General features: G+C 35.9%; 2 protein-coding genes across 3 annotated transcripts in view; one reads left to right on the forward strand and one right to left on the reverse strand.

Moving 5' to 3' along the window:
• LOC145663688 (carboxypeptidase B-like) overlaps positions 1-12,428 on the reverse strand; it is a 102,408-nt gene extending 89,980 nt beyond the window's left edge. For both annotated transcript variants that reach the window (XM_081729785.1, XM_081729784.1), the window contains exon 1: positions 12,222-12,428. In XM_081729785.1, coding sequence (XP_081585911.1) covers positions 12,222-12,301 — 80 coding nt within the window. In that variant the 5' untranslated portion in view covers positions 12,302-12,428. The remainder of the gene's footprint in view (positions 1-12,221) is intronic.
• A 7,766-nt stretch (positions 12,429-20,194) lies between these two features.
• LOC145665338 (uncharacterized) lies at positions 20,195-21,250 on the forward strand. The gene has a single exon (XM_081732637.1). It carries the CDS (start codon positions 20,195-20,197, stop codon positions 21,248-21,250), a length of 1,056 nt encoding a protein of 351 aa, XP_081588763.1.
• Positions 21,251-23,623: the final 2,373 nt, after the last annotated feature.

Below are 23,623 nucleotides of genomic sequence, written 5' to 3' on the forward strand. Positions count from 1 at the left end.
ACAATTTTAAAAAATCACATTAACTATAGAAGCTATGTTATTACAGGCCTTCGTACCCTAAATATATTTGGAAGGGTTAACGGGATATCCTAAATGTTTTAAATCACTTAATCTTAATCTGGGGAGCTCTCGACACCAAAAAGACCATACACTATTGTTCTACTCCTATCCACAGCCACTTATAGATGCAAACATGGCGTCCTTGACTTGAGGTTCCATATCTTAATTTTCTTGAGTATTTTAAAATGAAATTTTAGTAAGTTAAGACTCTCAAATGCTTCCTCACTGTTTATTTCGTAACTTAAACTACTTTTGCCTTGATAATACGGCTTTCTTTGACTAAAATTCCAATTTTCTGAGAACGGAAACTGATGTGGTCTAGCTTCAATCGTGTCCCAAGCAGAGAATGACAAGAATCGCACCTTAATACTAGCGTTGGAAATAGTTCCAATCAGAACAAAGGATTTTGGCGGCGGAAAATATAAAGCGAATAGAAAATAGTATAAACTGGATGAACCGAATTTTGGAAGGATATGGGCATCTCAGAGGGACAAAGGGGGTCTAAATTATTCTGTCAAATATTAGATTGGAGGATAATTTCAAACAATTTCTGTCCAATAGCGGACCTATGTTTTCGTATAACATTAAAGTGTATAATTTCAATACTCATCCATTTGAAATGTTCATATACAGGGTTTACATTAAAATAATGCATAAATAAAGATATTATTCTCCAAAATATAATTCCTACTGGGTTATTCAAAGCTTCCATAATAATTTTGGTTTGGATAAGAAACAAATGAATATACTACGTGGACCGATGAATATATATTGAAAAATCTACAGTATACATTACGTTCAAAAAATATTGGGCCACTCCAAACAAAAATTTAATTACCCTGAGTGTAATGATACATTACACAGAACAGTTTTCATTTGTAGCACCACCTATCCTCCCAAAATTTTACCTCATGCAGGTCAGTATGCTGATGGTGCAGGACTTCTAGCATAGTCTGATATTTCCAAAGAAGGCAAATTATTGGCGATCAGTTATGTTATATGAACGTGGCGAAGGTGATAAGTGTGTTGTGTATGTAGCGAGAGACAATGACCAAGGTGATACGGCCTACATAACTCACCCGTAAAACCACATGATACGGATCTAAGTGACAGGACCGCTGAGGTTTAAACGAGTTGTCATTCAAAACCTTCATGGATTGCGGTGCAAGTGACGGAACAAGTTAAACAGCAACTCCCACAGTCCGTGTCGACAACCTCAGTCCGTTGCTAGTTACATGGAATGAATATAGTATAGGATTGGGTTGAACAGGCAAAACCGCGTATATGGGACCATAACGCTTTAATTCGATGGCAATGCAAATTGGACCACTGATGACTTGAAACGTATGTGATATGATCGGCTGAATCATTGTTAACATTATTTCAAACCTCGAGTCGTTTTTACATGTGGCGGACACCCAAAGAAGCTTGTGATCCGCAGTGTTTCAGTCTGAACTATGAAACTGTGCAATGTTTTGGGCTGTAATATCCTATTTTTGAGTGTATCCTGTACTGATGCTGATCGTCACTTTGCTGCCGTAATTATATGTCGCCACTTAAGGTGTGATCCCCATTTTATGATCCAGATGTTTTTTTGGGGCAGTGATACCATAATTCAGGATGATAATGCACCAATTTACACAGCTGGAGCTGCTGCAACGTGATTTCACGAACATCGGGATGAAGTTGAATACCTCTCTGGCTCGGTATACCTTTGAGCCACAACAAAATTGAATATCTGTGGTTCACTTTGGAGACATAAATCCGCCACAAATCTCCCTCTCTCACACACACAAGGAACTGGATGAAGCACTGCACGCGGAATGGAGTAATATTCCACTTGCTATCATTTACAATGTCTATTAATAAATTTCATGTCGCATCAAAGCTGTTCTGAGGACGAAAGGTAGTATATATATATATACAGGGGCGGATCCAGGATATGATCAAGGGAGGTGCTAAATCAAATTTTGCCGTTTTATCCAGTGTAAAGCAGGATTGAAGCCCATTTTATCCAGTGTATATCTTAGCGTCAAGGGGGGCTATAGCCCCTATATCCCCCCTTGGATCCGCCACTATATATATATATATATACTACCACAATTCCACTAATTATATTGGAAGATAAATAATGGAAATATGTTAAAGTAAAAGTAATAATCATATGCATTACAGAGTACTCGTCATCATCATCGTATGTATTATGTCGTTATTGGGAGGTCACTTGCTTCAACTAAGAAGCTTCCATGTTCCACTGTCTTCTGCTAACCTCTGTGTCTTCACGTACGATTTCTCTATTTTAATATCGTCTATTAATGTAAAGTACTAGTTGCAAGGTTTCTTAGCCATATAACTTAGATATAAAGTTTTTCTTTTAGAAGCGAAGGAAGGACATTGGCTCCTGCTCATGATAAAACTACTTTTAATTTAGCTATTATGAGAATTTGCTTACCTTACAAAGAATTCAGCTAAAGAAGAAGGAAAGATACAAGAAAACAAGTGAAACAAAACCGATCAAATTATATTTATCGCGTTATAAAATTTATACTACATTATAAACGACTAAATGAGGCGTTTTATTATCTATACTAATATCATAAAGCTCTAACAGCCTGAAGTCTAAAGCTTGCTAAATAAAATATTTATAATATGACGTTTAGATATAGTAGTACTATATAGTTATGTTCATTACAGTGTACGCTATTTCTATATCACGGTTTTAAAGTTCGCATTCCAATAGTCTACTCAAATGTACTAAACTAGACTGATGTATTATGGTTAAGCGGAAAACTGAGTATCGTGCAGGAAAATACGATGAAAAATTCCAGCTTACAAGGTGAAGATTTTTTTTCAAGCATGTTTTAATGTTTTTGTGTGGAATAGTAGACAAACTTCGGAATACGGTAGTAGAAAATTTATATGTTGCTTTTAAAAACTTCGACCTGTACTCATTTTGTGATCTAATGGCTAATGATCTCGTTTCTCGAGTACGAAGTCCAGAATCCAATCCTTTTTTGTGGTGAAAATCTAAATACGTAGATGTTGATAACCAATTTAAACTAATACGTTAACATCAACGCAGAAATGATACGTCGAACACCAATATTGAGGTTTTAAACTCTAAATATGAATTTTTAGTATGTAACAACATTTTGTGCATTTCTAAACCAAATTATATACTCTAGAGTCACAACGCACTAAGGATTTTGGTCGATTGAATTTATTTAATTGGATGTTTGTCAGTACCTGACTTTTTTCGCTATTATTGCCTTGCTTTGTAGACCGGAATCGGCTACTTTTAATACAAGTTGCTCATTAAAATCAGTCACCATGCTAGATCAAAAATTAAAATTTTGTACTTCTGTCTGACATGAATTCGGATCTCGCGTACTAGCACGCTGCATTACTGAATTATCTTATATAATATACATTTTGAGCTCCTTCGTAGCTAAGCGGATAGGGTACACGCCTTTAGCATGGTTGGATTTCCGGCGGGAGCTCATGTGGTTCGGATTCCACGTTAATCAATAGGTACCGTCTCATATAGTATCGTTACTGAGAGAGACGTTAAACTCAAAATCAACTCAACATACATTTTTTTTAAAACCCTGCTATCTAATCAGAAGGAATAGTAATAGAAAAATCTTAGGTTTCGTGAGTGCTATATTAATCGTTAGTAGAGCGGCACGGTGGCTTAGTGGCTCTGGTGTGTGAGGTCTCTGGTTCGATTCCAGGCCAAGTAAATTTGTGATGGACAGCATCGTGTCAATGGGTTTTCTCGGGTTTGTCCAGTTTCCTCCCACTTTCTCATTCCATAAATTCTTCCATCGTCATTCACCTGCCTTAATCATCGTTTCTTTAGCCTCACAGGCATAATCGTGAGACGTTAAACTGAAATATTTATTCTATTTTCACTAATCGAATATGTAGCTTTTAACAAGAGGAACTTGGAATCATCAATTTTATCTCTCTTTATTTACGAGTTAGAAACTGTTTCCAATTATCGTGTTATTTCGTATTAACATAACAAATGTATATACAGTCATGTTGGAAGATTCCCAGCCACATTTATATCTCTTCAAAAAATAAAGAAAAAAGAAAAAGAAGAAGAAAAGAAAACCATTTCTTCGTAATCAATCAATAGATTTTATAAAGCTGGACGAAACGGTATGCGCGATTATAAATCCTCATGCGTATTTTTCGAGAAAGTCGACCAAAAGGAATTGTTATGACGTTAATAAAGTATGCTATTCGTAGCTAGCATAAATAAACTCATAAACATTCCATCTATTAAGATAAAAACCGATACTAAATATGTCGTCATCAAGCCTTTCATCATGACAATAGAATGATGGCGGTATACATGATGATTAGTGAGATATAGTAACCTACAACCATAATTAAATCTTAAACATTAGTTTTAAATATATTTCGATTAATATTTTCAGAGTTGTACGTTTTTCTCCTTTTTTGCAAATATGAAGAAAATATATTTTTTAAATTCACTTCCTCTTGTGAGTAAGTATACGGGATATTTTTAAAGAAAGATGAGCGCCATGATATTTGAACAAGACTATACGATAAATACAGTATTTTAAGAAATATATATATATATATATATATATATATATATATATATATATATATATATATATATATATATATATATATATGTTGTTTTAAAACTTACAGTGAGAATCCCTCTATCAAACTCCAATATTGCAAATCCACAAGTATTGTAAAGAGAACTATGCTGTACATTTCCCAATACAATCTACTTGTCTTAATATCAAGAAGAGTCCACATATGAGAGATAATGAAATATTAAAAAAATGACTATGAATCAAACATTATTCATAATTTTTTCCGTGTCTTAATCACTCTTTCTTTGAAAATGCATTTTGTGCTCTTATGATTAACATTATGAAAGGATGCGTGCGCGCACACATAACTTAGATTACAAAATCAGGAAACATGAATTAGATCTATATACAGTTTTATTTTCGAAACTTTTTTCATACAGAATCAGTGTAGCTTATTACATTGTGTGTCGCAGAAGTTAATTAAAAGTTGCAAAGGACTAATTTTTTTACTTTTGGAATAAGCTATTGTGTATGGTATTGTTTCAACCTATCTCTTCGGAAGTCTTCAATAATAAAATTGTTTTCGTCAAAGGAAAGAGCGTATATGACAATGGTATCATTTTTAGTGTGCCATAAAACTTGCTTTTATAAGCATGTTATGTACATCAAGTTTGTGATTCCAATGTTTTCCGTATACCTAGACATTTATGCGTTTATCTAGCCAGACACATGATCTTCTGTTGTCTTACAAGCGGAAGCATACGTACAGAAATTGTAATAAAAGTTTCATCCGTTAACTTGTACAAAACAGTAATGGAAAAATTATTTAATTATATATTTACTTTTCTTGTTAATAAAAATATGTATCAACGTGGGACTATTTCACAATGTAAATGAAAGGATGTGGATAATTCAAAACAACTTTTAAAAAATCGAATCTCGTTTCAATACATCTTTGTTGTTTTCAAAATACTACCATATGTAAGTATAAATAGTTAAAATTCCGTATAAAATATATCGGAGAAAATGAATCTTTTCCTCAACTGTACTTAGATAATTTTAGTATTTGGCTTAAAAATTTTACAAAATTATTATCATATAATGAAAAGAAATATCTCCGAAAATGACTCACAAACCAGTAGTTAGATGCTATTGACCTGATCAAAATAATAGGCGAATACAAATTGTCACGAGTAGTTTTTGAGGAGTATATATATATATATATATATATATATATATATATATATATATATATATATATATATATATATGAGTATGCACATGCAGGGTGATTGTGCACCGTTGGCGGAAACTTCGGAGATGAATCTACAGATAAAATCAAGAAAAAATGCCACATGAACATTGGGTAAATGCGGCTTCGTTTGGACGCTAGAAGCATCTGAAATGCCATGCCACCTTCTGAGGCGGCATTTTGTAATGTCGCGAGAAGGGACAGAAAAGAGGAATGTTGGGTCAAAACATATCAAAGAAAACCCCATTCGAAGAATACAATTATGCACAAGTAATCAGGGAACATTGGCGGCGCAACGGTGGCTACAAAGAAAGTGAATAAACACCAGAGAAAAGTAAACGAATTACACTGAGAAACTGTAAGAAGTGATGCTACATGTAACATCCAGCAACAAACGGAAATGAACAAAGACAATTGGCTGCGTTGAAGCTCCAGAGATTCTTTGGAAGCCGTCATGTAGTAGTATCTTGGTAACACAGAAAAGTAGCAATTTCGGTTCAAAGGAAATCCCATCCGAAGAAGATAATTATACACAATTGATGACATAACAGTGGCGGTGCAAGGATAAACCACAAAGAAAGCTGGAACTCTACATGTGGAATGCGTATGCAATTGGACTATCCCTTTGAAAAACTCCTGGTGCATAGGTAGCGAAATGTACGACTGCAAAAGAATAAGAATAATAATTAAAAAAAGATAAGAAGCGTAAACAGCGAAGAGTGGGGAGCACGGTAATTCCCTCACTGTTTGTAACAAACCTTCTAATTTCTGTTTTTACTTCGACATATTACGTTTTGCGCCCCGGATTACTATACGTGAAATCACCTTCACTGAAGATTACCTGGAGAAGGGGTTAGAAGGGTAGATAATATTATACGTATCCCAATCAGTAGTGTTAAATGAAAGTGAAGTGAATTGTCGTACACATCTCGCTTTCCGACTTGCATTTTTTAAAGCATTCATATGTATTCAATCAAACGCAGATCGCGGAAGCGAAACTAGGACTATGGGAAAATACAGTTAAGAGTCAGAAATAATTTTGATCTGGCAATTATGAATAAAAGGAAAACTCGAGGCGCGGATCTCCCTCCCACGTGCACTCTGTCCCCACTTCGACAGACATGATTGGACGCAATGTTTATTATGAACGCAATGTTTGACAAAATTACGTTTGTTATTACATGAACAGAGGGCTTACACCAACAGTAGGTGGAACAAGGGGGCGTGACGAGCGTTGGGTTGTAGAGCTTCTACAGGCAGTAGTGGAAGCGTTATCATGGAAATAGCACTCGCATTGATGGTGCAGAGTACAACGGTCAGTGGATTCGTAGTGAATAGGACAATCAAGATAACATCGCAAGCGTTCCTGTGATAAACTGCTCTGATACAGTAATTTCGGGACCGGCTTTTAAGGTGCAAAAATGTAGTAGGAAAAAGGGAATAAAAGAGGCTGAAAAATCGTTCAAAAGGTGCTAATAGGACCTTTATTAAGTGCTATAGTATACAGTTACATGAACAATCTTTATTCATTAGGGCTGAAACAGCAAATATTGTTAAAATCTTGGCTTTAAACATTTGACAGATTGCAAAATTGTTTTATTTAATCTCAAACTTGAACAACATTCGACATTCTTGTAACAAAATTGTGGTTAAAACAAACTAGGTATTTAAAATAAAAGCATTAATTTAGCAATATTGTGGCTTGAGAAACCCTTACTTACTACTGAGTTTTCAGCAACTGGTTTTTCGAATGTTAGTTTATGTCGCTTGGAGCTCAAAAGCTCCTTGCACGGTACGTGAAGAAACTTCGCTCGACATCAACGGAAACCAGTGGTACACATCTTGTAAGCACATGGACAGGAAGTTCAGTTGACGTTGCAAAGGTTTCTATGTCCGGATAGTTTCGCAAATTCAGTTCAAATTTATCCCTAGGAAATTCGTCAAGATTGCGTCTAAATTTATGGAATGTTACGTGTGAACCAGATTGAAAATAAAACATATTGTTTTGTCAAAATTTTTAAGAAAAGAGAGAGAAAAGGGATAATAAAGATGCTGAAGGGTAAAAGAAGTAAGAAAAAGGGAAATTTTATGAATCTAGCGAAAAAGGTACAACATCCATTAAAAAGTTGCAACAAAGTGCGTTCATTTCAGTTCGTTTTATGCCCGGAAATAGATATTATAAACTTTGGTTGTTATAACAACCACATTTTTAGAAAAGGAGCTGAATCTTAAAATCCGCTCTCTAGTAATTACGAAGTTTATTTTGTAGCTCCCCTGCGCCACCACTGTTGTATCATCACTCGTGCATAATTGTCTTCTTTGGATGGAGTTTCCTTTTATATCTTTTGTACCGATATTCCTACTTTTCTGCGTTACCAAGATATTACTACATGCCGCCTCCCATAGGATCTACCTATATAGGACTTCAACGCAGCCATTTTTGCCTTTGTTCATTCTCGTTTGTTGTTGAATGTTACATGTAGCATCACTTCCAACAGTTTCTCAGTGTAATTTGTTTACTTTCCTGCGGTGTATATTCACTTTCTTTGCGGCTCACCCTTGCGCCGCCAGTGTTCCCTGATCACTTGTGCATAATTGTATTCTTTGGATGGGGATTCCTTAGATATCTTTTGACCCAACATTCCTCTTTCTCTCCGTTCTGGCGATATTGCAAAAGGAAGGTAGCCTGTAGCCTCCAAACGAAGCCGCATTCACCCAATCTTCATATGACATTCTTTATTTTTTTTTTACCTGTAGATTTATCTCCCGAAGCTTCCGTCAACCCGTCAACGATGCGCAAATCTCCCTATATATATCCAAAAGTGTATCCTTCATCAATTTTCAATAGGTGTACAGGGTATTCCCTGCCGGATGTAATTCTCACAAGGGACTTATTATTATTATTATTATTATTATTATTATTATTATTATTATTATTATTATTATTATTATTATTATTATTATTGACAACTCGATTTCTGAAAATACTTGCTATCATCGGATGCAGCGCGCAAAGAAACCTAAGAAAAACAAGTTTTTAGTATCAGACCGTAAACAGGGCTGGAGATAAAGGGGTCCTAAGTTCGAATAGAGGACGCGGAAAGTGCATATAAAAATCATGTAATTTTGAAATGAGTGAGGGAATTGAGATCAAAGGTGTGAGGTGCGAGTATCGAGTGTAAAGCTCTTCGGAATAGGTATACTGCGCATCATGTCGGCCATCCTAAAAGTCGCCGTATTGGAGTTATCGAAAATAAAGAAACGGGAAGGAAATCATATGACATCAATTTAGGCTAGCCTGTTCCCAGAAATTCAAATAGAAGTTAGTTTTTACCAACCCTTATGTGTTGAGTTTTTACGGATGCTGGAAATTTTGAAAAGGCGCAATTAATTGTAGTGTTTTCTACCATTTTAGTCGATTCAACGTGAACCAGAAACACGATCAAAATTGGGCTGTGAGTGTGGGCACAGTGTTAGAGTTACTTCCGTGGATGAGGGAGTATTATGTTGTTAATCAAGCTTTAAAGGTACATACAATCCTATCAATATATTAGCACCTTAAGGATCCTCGAAACAGCTATGTGAGAAAGTTACTCATGAGGCGGAAACTACAGATGCTTAAATTCCAAGGGTAATCAGTGTTGATAGGGAATAGCGTTTTGAACCTGCAACCTAATTTTGAGTAGTTCCACCGGAAAATGTTGGAGTAGTATCTTACGAAACATGACTCCCGTCCCATGCAGAGTCCTTGTGTATTTATGACCCATTCCAGCTAAAATCACTGGTTCTAACACTCCTTAGTGCTCTTCTATGCATACACCGACGATTGTGGTCACCTCTGGTATCTGTTATTTTTAGAAACAGTGTCCATTTACAACCATGTGCAGGATTACAATTAACGGAGCAATCTGTTCAAAATTTCCACCATCCGTAACTACTCAACACATAAGGGTTGGTAAACACTAACTTCATATTTGAATATCTGGGAACAAGCTAGAATAAATTGATATGCCACATGATTTCCTTCCCGTTTCTTCATTTTCGATAACTCCAATATGGCGACTTTTAAGATGGCCGATATGATGCGCAATATACCTATTCCGAATAGCTTCACATTCGACACTGACAACCAGATTTGATCTCAATTCCTCCAATTGTTTCAAAATTACATGATGTTTATATGCAATTTTTACGTCCTGTATTCGAACTTAGGACCCCTTTATCTCCAGCCCTGTTTACGGTCTGCCGCTAAAAGCTTGTTTTTCTCGGTTTCTTTGGGTGCTTCATCTGATGATAGCAAGCATTTTCAGAAATCGACTTGTGAAAAAAAGAATGGCCCTTATCAGATATGCTCTCAATAGAATTTTGAGATATACCCTGATTTCATGGAGGGTCCAAAATAGGCAGGAGGTAAGCTTTGGCAACAATGGACATCCAATGCTTCGGAGGGAAGGCGGAAGTGTTAGGAACAGGCAGCTCTACGTTTGTTTCTTATTTTGTGTGTGTGTGTGTGTGTGTGTTAGGAATAACATGTGATGCGATGTATTTTGTCATGGTATATTTCACGTTTTCTGCACTTATAAGAGTGAATGAAAACATTGCAGCATGCGTTCTCCCGAGTACAAGAGACCGTGCTGCTGACGATCCATAACACTTCTGACATTGCGCCAAATGATCCCATGTTCACTGCTATCAAAGCTTATCGTTTGCCTACTTTGGACCAATCATAAAATCAGAGCATATCTCAAAATTCAGTTGATGGTATGTCTGGGAATTTCATCCTGCAGGGAATACTTTGTACACCAATTGAACATTAATGAAATATGCATTTTGGAATTGCGTATGCGTGACTTCCTTTACGTTGATAAGGACCACCATCTACAGTCTCTCGAATTCGAAATAGGGGTTCTTGAAATTTGGCTTTTTCGTGATTTTGGACAGTCCTAGCTCTGGAACTATGCACTTTTCCCCACAGGTTCATATGAACTTTTTCTCTTATTTTGATGTAAGAAATCATCTTTTACAGTTTGTCGGTATAGTTCATTAACACTAGAAAACGTGAGCAAGAGCTGTTTAGAACATGGGGTGAAAATAAAACCCAGTATTATTAGTGATGATATGAAGTGTGAACGTGAAATAAAAGCAAGGATATGAATGATGAGAGAAGCCTTTAGGAGAAAGAAAACGCTATTTTGTGGGACCTTGAATAGAGAGTTGAGAAAAGGAATTATAAAATGCCTCGTGTGGAGTGTTGTACTGTATGGATCAGAAATATAGACATTACGCAAAACGATGAAAAACGACTGGAAGCTCTCGAAATGTGGGTGTGGAGAAGAATGAAAGGAATTAGCTCGGTCTAGCGGAAAACAAATAGGAAAGTGTTGGAAATGGTGAATTAGAAAAGAACAATTTTAGATATTTTTAAGAAGAGGAAGAGAACTGGTTAAGGATATTGGGTAAGAAGAAACTGTAGGGACGTGGTGGAGAGTATAGTGGCAGGAAAGAGAGAGAGAGAGCGAAGGAGACTACAATTAATGGACAATATCAGAGCAGGGAAATCGTACGTGAGGACGAAGAAGTTAGCGGAAGACCGTGGAGCAAGTAAGCTCAGTTGCAGCAAGTGACTTGTCAATAGTGGCAGAATTTCTATGATGATGATGATGATGATGCATATCAGTCGATAAATCACATCGAACTGAACAAAATGACATACTTGAGAGTAAAATCTCATGAATAGTTTTTCAAGAAAATTGAAATAAACTAATTTTTATGTTACTGAAAAGTATATTGTTCATTGTCAATAATAACTAGTACTTTTTGTTTTGTTGGAATAGATTGTTTATTTACTTATGTGTAAAATACTGTACCATATCGGATAATGTTAAGTACCGTAGAAGATTGTCTAGTGACATACACATACTCTTTACAGTGACACATATAATCCTAACAGTGATATACAGTACATACTACTTGAATAATTCAATTTATCAGATTAACATTTACATTTGTTAAATTTAATTAAACTTATGTATAAGAACTTGTATTGACTTGGTTTTCGTTTTTTCGTATATAATCATGTATAATCATGATCATATATAGTTTTGATATTTACACATCAATTTCATTCAAGTACTATTAAACGTGTATGTAACGCAAATGCATTTTGACAGAGCAAGGGACATTTAACTCGACTCTAAAAGAACAATTAGATTCACGTTTATTTGAAAGAAAAAAGAATGCATCATATAAATCAATGGCATGAAAAGAGAATATAGAGAAGGTACTCAATCCCATTAATAAATTGATCACTATGCAACAAAACTTACTTGATGCTATTTTGATTGTTGCTTGCAGGCAAGGATGCAGCGAGCACTAGAATGGCAGTTAACAAGCAGAGAGCAATCATATTTTGTATATGTGTGTGTCTGTACGTAGTAGCCAAGATAATATACAAAGGATCAAACTACCATCATCCTCTTCGTGACACAAAATGACATGTTAGGAAACCGAAAGCAATGACGAAATGTTGCTCTTAACTCATTCAGCACGAGAACTGCTATTGTTTTCTTCTCTACTTACAGAGACGCCATTTTCTCTTTACCTTTGCATTCATTTTAATCATTACTACTTTAAAAGTTGATGACTCTAAATCATAAAGAGCATTTTTTTCACGTATGATGAAATTTCTTCACACAATTAACATCTTTTAACACCTAAAATGGTGTGTATATAAAAAATTATATATAGTTAGAAGTGCGTGTAATTATCGATTTCGTACTTTTATTCTCACATAATGATCAGAATTGAATGACTAATTAAAATGTTAGTGACTTTATTTAGTGGTGGATGATTATTAAACGATGAAAATGTCATGTTGTACTTTTACTTTTCTTTCTTGTAAGTTGCCATGTTAAAGTACTTGTTCTTATTTTTCATGCGCTAGATAGTTTGACTTCCAATATTTCTAATATTGATGAAACGTATTCGTTTGTATTGTTAAACAAATTATTTTTAATTTTTATCCTTAACTTGAGTTTCCTTTTTCCAAAAGTAAATCACAAGTACACATAGTACGTAATTGACTACACTCTTCCTATCTTATCCAAGCTTACCATGATGGTAGATATTGCTTATCTTTGAGCGCAAATGAAAACATTTCTACGTGAAGGTCTTTAATTTCAGACCATGGGCCATCAAACTTTCAAAAACAGTTCTGGTGAATGTACAACAAAATTACATGAAACAAACCTATTATTCAACGTTAATTTGACTCATAAAAGAGCGAGACGGATGATTAGCTATGCTGTATAATGTACTGAGCACCTGCAATAAAAATTTGCTTTATAATACTCAATGAAGGACCATCATTTTTATGCCCTAGTAGCCATAATGGTGAAAAGAAAATAAGTAAGAATTAAAACCAAAAAAGAACAATTATTTGTTTCAGCTGTCACAATATATGTTAAAGTAGAGTGTTTTGTAAAAATGTTTACCGGCATTAAAGTTACTGGTCACAGCTTCATAACTTAAGGAAGTCAGAGGTTTTCCTCACAGAAACAAAAATTTACTACTGAAGGATATCGGTCCAGTAAGAATTAAATAGATCCAGTGGCGTAGTAATTCCTGTAAGATAATCAGGAGCTTCGAAAAGAAGCCTCCAATTTAGAAAACGCTGAATTAAGTCTAATAGACGGGCATAGACCGGGAGCACACAAATAAGAGGTCATGTGCGCTTGTGCTATAAAAAGTGCACGATAAGCGCACATAATTTAAAAGAGTTCTTGTCCTTAGTGGACTGATTTTTTTTATTTCGCAAAATATTACATTATTCCTTACACACAGTCTTACGTTGTAAATTACGAATAGAATAAATGATATATCAGGACCTTGGAGGAGAAAAGGCGAACCCGAAAAATCGATTTTTTTTTCCTCTTAGCGGACAGGTCTGGACAATATATAGATAGCGCATCTCGCTCTGCTTCGCCCTTAGTTTTTTCACAGATTTAAGATAAACAAAGATTCGCCCTATCTATCTTAATGTACTTACAAAACTTTTAGCTTGATTTCCCAACACCCCGATTTCAGGATTCGCCCTTTCTCCTCCAAGGTCCTGATGTGTCGGAGATGAACATTCATTTTCTATAAAGGAGGAGCAATGAAACCAAAAGTTAATGTATCTGTTAGGGGTGTTCCGTGCATTGTATTCACTGAGCATAAGTTCTGTCAATTTCGTTGTGGAAAAGATAACATAACTTGGAGATAAGTTAATATAATACGTTTTACGTCTTTGCTTTCACGTTGACGGTACTTTTTTAAAAAAGAAAATATATTAAAGGCCCTGCTTTATTAATAGCCACAGCAACCATTTTTCAAATTAAATAGCAAGGTTAATTGTGCATAAATGTAATTAAAGAAATTTGTTTCAAAACTTGTAGCAATCTGGTACAAGTTTCTTCTCCTTGACCAAACTTATTTAGCTGGTGGTGCTTACATCTTTCATTGTGGTGCGAGAGTAAAAATTAATTCTAAAATTTCTCTACGTAATTATTCAGTGTTTCGAAAATACCAGTTAATGGAATAATTTGTATTTTTGATATGTTCCCCACTCTGAAAGAATAAGTCTTGAATTCAATTTTGATACATCATTGCCTTAGATTACGAACTAAGCAAGATCAAAACCTTCTCAAAAGAACTGGTTAATTAACTAACAAGCAAGATCTTTCAAGTGCCACACTCCAATTTGCTTGAAACTCCTGGAGTGAATAAAGGAGTCAAAAGTATGACATACTCGTTTTTTCTATCGGCCAATGTGGGGGATGAAGGGGTAAACAGCCCCATAAAGTGCGAACATAGGGCTATATGACACATTTTAGTAAGGCCGTAACTAACAGCGACAACGCAGATTTGCTTAAAACTCCTGCAGTGGATAAAGGAATCAAAAGTACATAGGTGTTTTTTTATATATCGGCCAACGTGGGCAATGAAAGCGGTTAACACCCCCATAAACTGCGAACATAGGGCAATATGACACATTTTAGCAAGGACATAACTATCAACGCACAAAACAAATGTGCTTGAAACTTCTGCAGTGAATAAAGGAATCAAAAGTACATACGTGTTTATATATATATATATAAACGAGGGTCATTCGGAAAGTAAAGAACGTTTTGCGCTAGCGCGTGCGCGTGTTCCCCCACCCCCCCTGCCGCTTTGTTATTGACCTGGGCATGCTTTAGCCTCAGTCTGGCACCAGCTGCGATCCGCTACGGTCCGTTATTGCTTCGCTGTGCGACTGTAAAATGTGCGATACAATTACTGATCCCGCCAAGTATGAGGTTCGTAGTGTGATAAGATTTTTGAATGCAAGGAAAGTGCGTCCGATAGAAATTTATAGACAAATCACTTAGGTGTATGGAAATGTAATGAATGAAGCATCAGTTCGTAAGTGGTGCATTATGTTTAATGACGGACGGACGAATGTGCACGATGAGGAACGCTCGGGCAGGCCTTCTGTTGTGACTGACGAACTCAAAGGAAGAATTGAGCGGAAAATTCAAGAGGATAGGCGATTCACTATTGATGGGCTGCACGATTTCTTTCCTGAAATTTCAAGAACTTAAGGAAGCTGTTAGATTGGTTCAACAGTTTGGCGGCAACTGTGTATGCCGAAGGCATAGAAAAACTTGTACCACGGTATGACAAGTGTTTAAATTTACACGGCGACTATGACGAAAAGTAACTTAAGTATCACATAGTATGTAACACAAATTTCGCCTTTGTATATCAGTTATTAAAGTGTTTATACAAAAACGTTCTTTACTTTCCGAATGACCCTCGTATATATATATATATATATATATATATATATATATATATATATCGGCCAACGTGGGACATGAAGGTAGTAAACACACCCTAAAGTGGAAACGTAGGGTAATATGACACCTTTTAGCAATGCCCTAACTAGTTACGCCATTAGAGTTACACATTGGCTAATGTTGGAAAACAGCAATTTGGTCACTTTACGTAGAACAATATTGTGCACCCTCTTAAATGCCCACAGCCACGTTTTTAAGGCCGTAAATGTAGCTAGGTTATGCTCCTGACTTGCCTGGAAAGCCCACTGCTGTAGTCTACGTCATTCAGCGGTAAATGTACACCTACTGAGCTTTGGAAATTTCTGTGGCGAGCGACACCTCACGCAATTTGCCTTTGCGAGTTCCATCTGAAGAGACTTGCTTTTCCCTACGGTACGACTGTTTTCGTGACGTTAATCTCTTGTAGTTTCGCATAACGAACCGTAATGACAATCTCTTTCGTTTTCCACTGTTATATAATTCAACTGGTTTCGTCTTCTATTCCAAGTTAACAGACTCACCATTCATATCACCGCAGGTTCCCGATGTTTTACTACGCACATATTCCTCTAACGTTTCATCCACTTCTTCAGAGTTGGTGATGGCATTTGGTTCCATTACTTCCTCATCCAAATCAAAATATGGCATTTTCGTTGCTACTTACGGCCTTTCTAAAAGGTGTCATATTGACCTATGTTTGCACTTCAGGAGGGGGTTTACCCCATTCATCCCCCACGTTTGCCGATATAAAAAACACGCATGTCCCACTTTTGATTCCTTTATTCACTCCAGGAGTTTCAAGCAAATCGGAGTGTGGAGTTTGTATCTGGCAACATTGTGAAGAGTTTAAAAACATTTGACTGTAATGAGTCGTAGTAGTTCTGCAGAAGCTAGAGAAAAGGTTGAAGTCATGTGTACCGGTAACATTTGTAATTTTTGAAGACATTCAGTCAATTTGTATGGTTTTGGTCTTGTTTGTAGAATGATATAGTAATGTGTGACGTTTAACGGAAAATAGACAAAAGATAGAAAGTTGTGGTTTGATTCTTAAACACAAATTGCTTTTATAGACTGTAACATTTTGGCACACCAACGTGAGGCGGGAAAAAAGGACGAATCATGGATAAATTAGTAAAGGCTAGGAAACCGGTGCAGATATCGTTTTCAAAGGCTTATAATAGCTTAGTGGCTGAATGTGAAAAACACAATGTAAATGTGGAAAGTGTCAAGTTATATTTTACGAAGTTGGAGAGACTTATAACCGAATTGTCAACCTATGATGAAAATATTCTTGAATTGTTGCTTAGTGATACAAGCAAAAAAAGTGAAGCACGTTACAATGAAGAGTACAGCAACGTGGAAAGTTACCGGGAAATGTTCGACGAAGCGCGTGTAACAAAACATGAGAACATTTTGAAAAAAGTAGCTCCTTCTAGCAGTTCAGGTGGTCATACAGGTAAAAAGAAACTTAAATTACCGAGAATTGAGTTGAAAACTTTCAGTGGGGAAATAAGTGAGTGGATAAGTTTCTGGAGCCAGTTCAAACGAATTCATAACGATGATGAAATCGAGAAAGAGGACAAGTTCCAATACCTGCTACAAGCAATTAGTACCGGTAACAGAGCATGGGACGTAGTGAACAGTTATCCACCCACAGCCGATAATTACGATAAAGCTATAGAAAGTTTATGCAATCGTTTTGGTCGAGAAGAATTGTTGATAGAGTACTACATACGTGAACTGTTAGGACTTGTTATACAGAATGTTTCAAATGACAAAAATAAGTTAAAATTGTATTCCTTATATGATAAACTTGAGTCATATTTACGTGCGCTAGAATCAATAGGTATGACTAGTAAAAAATATGCAGCTATGTTATTCCCCTTGGTAGAATCTTGTTTGCCTGATGAAATTTTGAGGGTTTGGTTAAGGCATACAGCGACTGCCAGTGTAAGTGACAGTAATGCAAATACGTATAGTGAGAAACTAAAACAGTTGTTACAGTTTCTGAGAAATGAAGTGGAGGGAGAAGAACGCATTGCGTTAGCTCAAGCAGGGTTTAAAGTGAAACAAACTTCCATGGTGAATTTTAAAAAGAATAAAGAAGAAAAAGGGTGCCTACTGTTAATAATCTGTTTTCTGGACAAAATCCGGTAAAAGAGGACAAACGGTGTGTTTTTGTGAGGCGTATCATTTACCACAAAAGTGTGAAAAGGCCAAAAGTATGAATCTGGAAAAGAAGAAGAAACTGTTAATGCAGCAAAAGTGTTGTTTTCGGTGTTTAAAACCTCTAAAACACACTGCCAAGAACTGTACATTTAATGTTGTTTGTTTTTTGTGTAAGGGAAAACATTTTTCGGTTTTGTGCTCGGAAAAATTAGAAAACAAAACAAACCAAAATTCAGAACAGCATAATGTAACGCTAACGAATGAAAATGGTAGGGATGAGTTTCTCCTACAAACACTTAAGTTAAAATTGAAAACAAACGGGAAAGAATGTGTAGTGCGTGCACTTTATGACAGTGGTTCACAGAGATCATATGTCTCTAAGCGAGTAGTGGAAGTACTGGGTTGTCAACCAATATGTACTGAAACTTTAGAACATAGTTTGTTTGGTGGTGTCAAAACACAAAAGCAGTCCCTTAACAAATATAGTATACTTGTAGCTGATGTTAATGACAATCATTCGTGTAGGATGGAAGTTTTAGAGAAACCAGTGATTTGCGGTGAGATACCTTCTCTTAAACGTGGACCGTGGTTAAAAGAAATGAAGAAGAGAAAAATTTGGCTGTCCGATTTAGATAGTACAGGAGAAATGGAACTGTTAATCGGTGCGGATATGGCTAGTAAATTTTTAACAGTAGATATGTTAAAGTTAGAGTCAGGACTATTTGCTGTTAGAACAATGTTTAGATGGACGATAATGGGTAAGTTACCGTCCAAAAGATGTTATGGTATGTCTGCCAATGTTGTGATCACTTTATTGTCAATCAGTGACCGTATTGCGGATTTGTGGAAATTAGATACGTTAGGCATCACTGACCCAATAGAAGTTAAGACTAAGAACGAAAACCATGAAGTGATTTTAAGACATTTTGAAGAAACTTTGTGTGTGAATTCAGATGGTCGTTACGAAGTTAAATTGCCGTGGAAGGAAGAACCTATGGAACTACATGACAACAAGGAAATAGCTGAAAAGAGATGTGTGAAGATGACCAAGAAGCTGTGGCAAGAAGGAAGATACGAAGACTCTGATAACGTCTTCCGAAACTGGTTGGAAGAAGGAATCACCGGAGGAGGAGCTGGACAATCGAAGTTACTATTTACCACATAGGGCAGTGATAAAAGAGAATTCCACTACCCCAATCAGGCCAGTTTTTGATGCGTCTTCGAAAACAAAGGGTGCATATTCATTGAATGACTGTTTAGAGAAGGGTCCAAACTTAATTGAAGAAATTCCGGCACTTATGCATAGGTTTAGAGAAAAAAAATAGGGATTATATCGGACATTAGAAAAGCTTTCCTGCAAATTTCGGTAAATAAAAACGATCGTGATTATTTAAGATTTCTTTGGTGGGAGAATTTTGACGAAAGGAAGTTTAAAACTTTTAGACATATGCGAGTTGTTTTTGGTGTGAATTGCAGTCCCTTTCGGTTGGGGGCCGTGCTTAATTACTATTTAGAAAATGCTCCCCGTGAATATGAAGAAATAGCTAGTAAATTGAAACAATCCCTTTATGTCGATAATTGTATCACGTCTGTTGACAATGAAGACGAAATGTTTGCTTTGATCGAAAAATCAAAGTAGCTGCTCAGTGAAGGTAAATTCGATTTACGAGGATGGGTATATAGTGGTTCTTCTATAGGCAGTAATGATGTTTACACTCCAGTTCTAGGTATGTTATGGGACACATGTACAGACATTTTATTGTGTGATACAAAGAATTTAGGCAGAGTAGAAGGACCAGTGTCAAAACGAGTTATTTTATCTACTGCTCATAGGTTATTTGACCCTCTAGGATTTCTGTCACCAGTGACGTTGATTCCAAAATTGTTACTTCAAGAAAGCTGGGAAAATAACAACTCTTGGGACACACCAGTATCTTCAGAAATTTCCAGAAAATTCGACAGGTGGTATAAAGAACTGACGATGTTGGCCGAAATAAAGATTCCTAGACAGTTTGCACAAGATGTTACAAGGAACTCTTGGACGTTACATGCTTTTTGTGATTCTAGTAAATAATGAAAAACTGAAAACAGTTGTTTCATTAAATGTTGCAAATAAGCCAAAGTGGCATATGCAATATTTTTCAAATTATGAGAATTTAATACGTATGGTTGCATGGATCTTGCGTTTTATCCATAATTGTCGTTCAAAGGAAAGTAAAAGGTTAACGGGTGAGCTATTGGTATTTGAAATAGAATCAGCTGAGAAGGTTATAATGAGAACTATTCAGAAAGAATGTTTTGTGAGTGAACCAGATCGTTTGAAACAATTGTGTACTTTTGTTGATGGTGAAGATTTGATTAGGTTAAAGACTAAAATTGCACGTAGACTCGATGAAGATGATTTTCGGAGTCCTATTGTATTGCCACCTGAGCATGAAGTTGTGAAGATGTTGATATTGAAGGAACATTTGAAATCAGCTCATGCTGGAGTTCAAGTATTATTGACAAAGTTGCGTGAAAGGTTTTGGATTCTTCGTGGGAGAAAAACTATAAGTTCTGTTGTTCGAAGATGTGTCAAATGTAAACGGTACGATGCAAAAAATATTAATGTCACACCAGCTTCCTTGCCAGAAGACAGAGTTAAGGATGCATTAGTTTTCGAAATAACCGGAGTGGATTTAGCTGGGCCTCTCTTCCTTCAAGATGGGAAAAGATGTTGGATTGTCTTGTTTACTTGTGCCGTTTATCGTGCAGTGCATTTAGAACTGGTACTGTCTTTATCGACCTCTAGTTTTTTGTCAGCTTTTAGGAGATTTATTGACAGGCGCGGAAGGCCGAAGGTCATTTATTCTGATAATGGAACGAATTTTGTCGGTGCAGATAATCTCTTTAAGTTAATCGACTGGGAACAAATTTTTTTGTACTCATCAGTAGAAAGAATTCAGTGGAAGTTCATTCCACCTACCGCTGCCTGGTGGGGTGGATGGTGGGAACGAATTATACAAATGATCAAGAAGCTTCTTCGTAGAACGTTGGGTAGAGCGTCTTTAAGTTATGAAGAATTGAGTACAGTGTTGTGTGACATAGAAGCAGTTATTAATGCACGTCCGTTGACTTATTTGTCAGAAGATTCAAACGATCTCACACCCATTACTCCAGCTATGTTTTTACAAGATAATTTGGAGATAGGAGTACCTGATCTGGATCATATAGAGACAGTTGACAAGTCAAAAAGATTTAGAAGATTGCAGCACATAAGAACACAATTGAGAGATAGATTTCGTAGTGAGTATTTAAGTCAGTTAGTACTGAAGCAAACCGGAAAGTAAACTTGTCGAGAAATAAAAGAAGAAGACGTTGTACTTGTTGGAAGTGACAATAAGAGAAGACTAGACTGGCCTTTAGGAAAAGTTACAAAGGTGTTCCCTGGGAAGGATGATATTGTGAGAGTAGCTAGGATTAAGACTGAGAGTGGAGAAATTATAAGACCTGTTCAGTGGTTGTACCCCTTGGAAGTGAGTTTTGTTCAAACCGAAGAAAGTGTTGTGCAAGCGAAAGATGAAGAGGAATGTCCGTCTAAAAACTTGACTTTAGGTAAAATTGAAGAAAAGGGTGAACGTGTTGCCACAACAAGAAAAGGTCGAAAGGTGAAGATACCTGTACGATACTTAGTGTGATTTTGTTTTGATTTATTTGTCATAAATCAAAAGGTGGGAGGATGTGGAGTTTGTATCTGGCAACATTGTGAAGAGTTTAAAAACATTTGACTGTAATGAATCGTAGTAGTTCTGCAGAAGCTAGAGAAAAGGTTGAAGTCATGTGTACCGGTAACATTTGTAATTTTTGAAGACATTCAGTCAATTTGTATGGTTTTGGTCTTGTTTGTAGAATGATATAGTAATGTGTGACGTTTAACGGAAAATAGACAAAAGATAGAAAGTTGTGGTTTGATTCTTAAACACAAATTGCTTTTATAGACTGTAACACGGAGTGTGACGCTTGGAAAACCTTGCTTGTAAGTAGTAGTTTGTGATCTATAGAAAACTACATGAATAAATTATATTATTCTTCTCTTTCTGAACTATTTTGATAAAAACGGGGATCGGAGTAATAAGCACCTAAGCAGAGTCGGCTCTAGGTATTTTCACACTCTATATGAGACATATTTTGACGTCCCTGATATAATAATATTACACTTTTTGTCAAAGTAAAGACCTTTACTTAAACTGAAATTACCATTCATTACCCTCTTGACCTGGATATAAGGTAATGCCATTTCGATTTCGATCAAGTTCACGATGAAGCTTTCTACCATATATGCTAACTTGCTTTAATAACCTTATATAGGTTGTATACTAGTTGTGCACCCCATTAATGTTATGAACTCTGCAAAGCAATAATAATAACTAACCTGTCATGATGCCCCTAAAATTTGTTGCCTGCGACAGCTGCTTAATTAGCCAATATGGACGAGCCGACTCTGCACCTCAGTATGAATACACAAATCATAATCAAGTGGCACTGATTAGAGGGGTATGGAGGGCAGTTTGCGATTTTTTTTTTTTTTTTTTTTTTTTTTTTTGCTTCCACACCATTACCTAAACATATACTGTATTTCCTTACTATTGGCACATTTTCGCAATTTGCCACACCTCCAGTATCTACAGTCAATCACCGCTACTCATGTCAGGTTTAATACAAATAAGCTCGATATGACTACTTATTATTACGTTGTATATAGATGTTGCCAGCGTTTGTATCACAATACGTAATCAATAGACTTGGTATATTGACCTATATACACCCGATATCGATACAGAGCTACCTTGTGGCTAAATATGCAGGATATGGCCCGGGTTCGATACCTTATATTAATCCATGTGTCTCGGCTTTCATGTTAAGCTGTAGGTCTACCTCTCACGTAGGTAGTGATAGGGATATTGAACTCCAAACCAACCAACTAATCCAACTTGATCCCTGAATATTCCGTACAAACGAAATTTCAAGCTTATAATATTGATATATACATAATTTCAATAAGGCTTTAAAGAATCAAAATCCTATCAATAACAATGATAAATCTAATAATAATAAAACAAAAATCTATTATTATGACTATATCTTACGTAATGTACCTGCACGTTACTATTTTTTATGTAATAAATAAATTTTCTTGATAATTAATACTGACAATTTTTATATCTTGTTCATTTATTATAATAAAGGTTATATATATCATTTATGTACAAAGCAAGCAAATTTGTCTACTTTTTTGCGGTTAATCATGTCATGCGTCCAGGTTAGAAAAGAAAGGATGTAGCAAAAAGAAAGAGTACACACGTACTGCACTCAAGTCTTATTTTCAATGATCTAAAGCCTCTCAGAATTTCGAAATTTGCATTCAAATTACGCATTTTGAAGTATAACCTAGTAAAAATTATAAACTTTGGAACATCCTGAAAATTTGGGTTTTGAGAGAGCCTTATAAAAATTAGAACGAACCGCCATTAGGAATATATTCATTCGTGTGTACACGAACAGCTCAACGACATCATTTTCGATGGGAAATGAAATTGCTGGAACTTCAAGTTATATTTTGTAGGGAGGCAGCTGTTCTGTTAAATTACTGAAGAGAATCGAGGGTCCTTGAAGAAGATAATTGTCGTATCAGCTTAATTTTGCTGATATCAAGGTATTATTAA

The sequence above is a fragment of the Thermobia domestica genome, chromosome 11 (assembly GCF_964235325.1).
Source record: "Thermobia domestica chromosome 11, izTheDome1.hap1.1, whole genome shotgun sequence".
NCBI lineage: Eukaryota > Metazoa > Arthropoda > Insecta > Zygentoma > Lepismatidae > Thermobia > Thermobia domestica.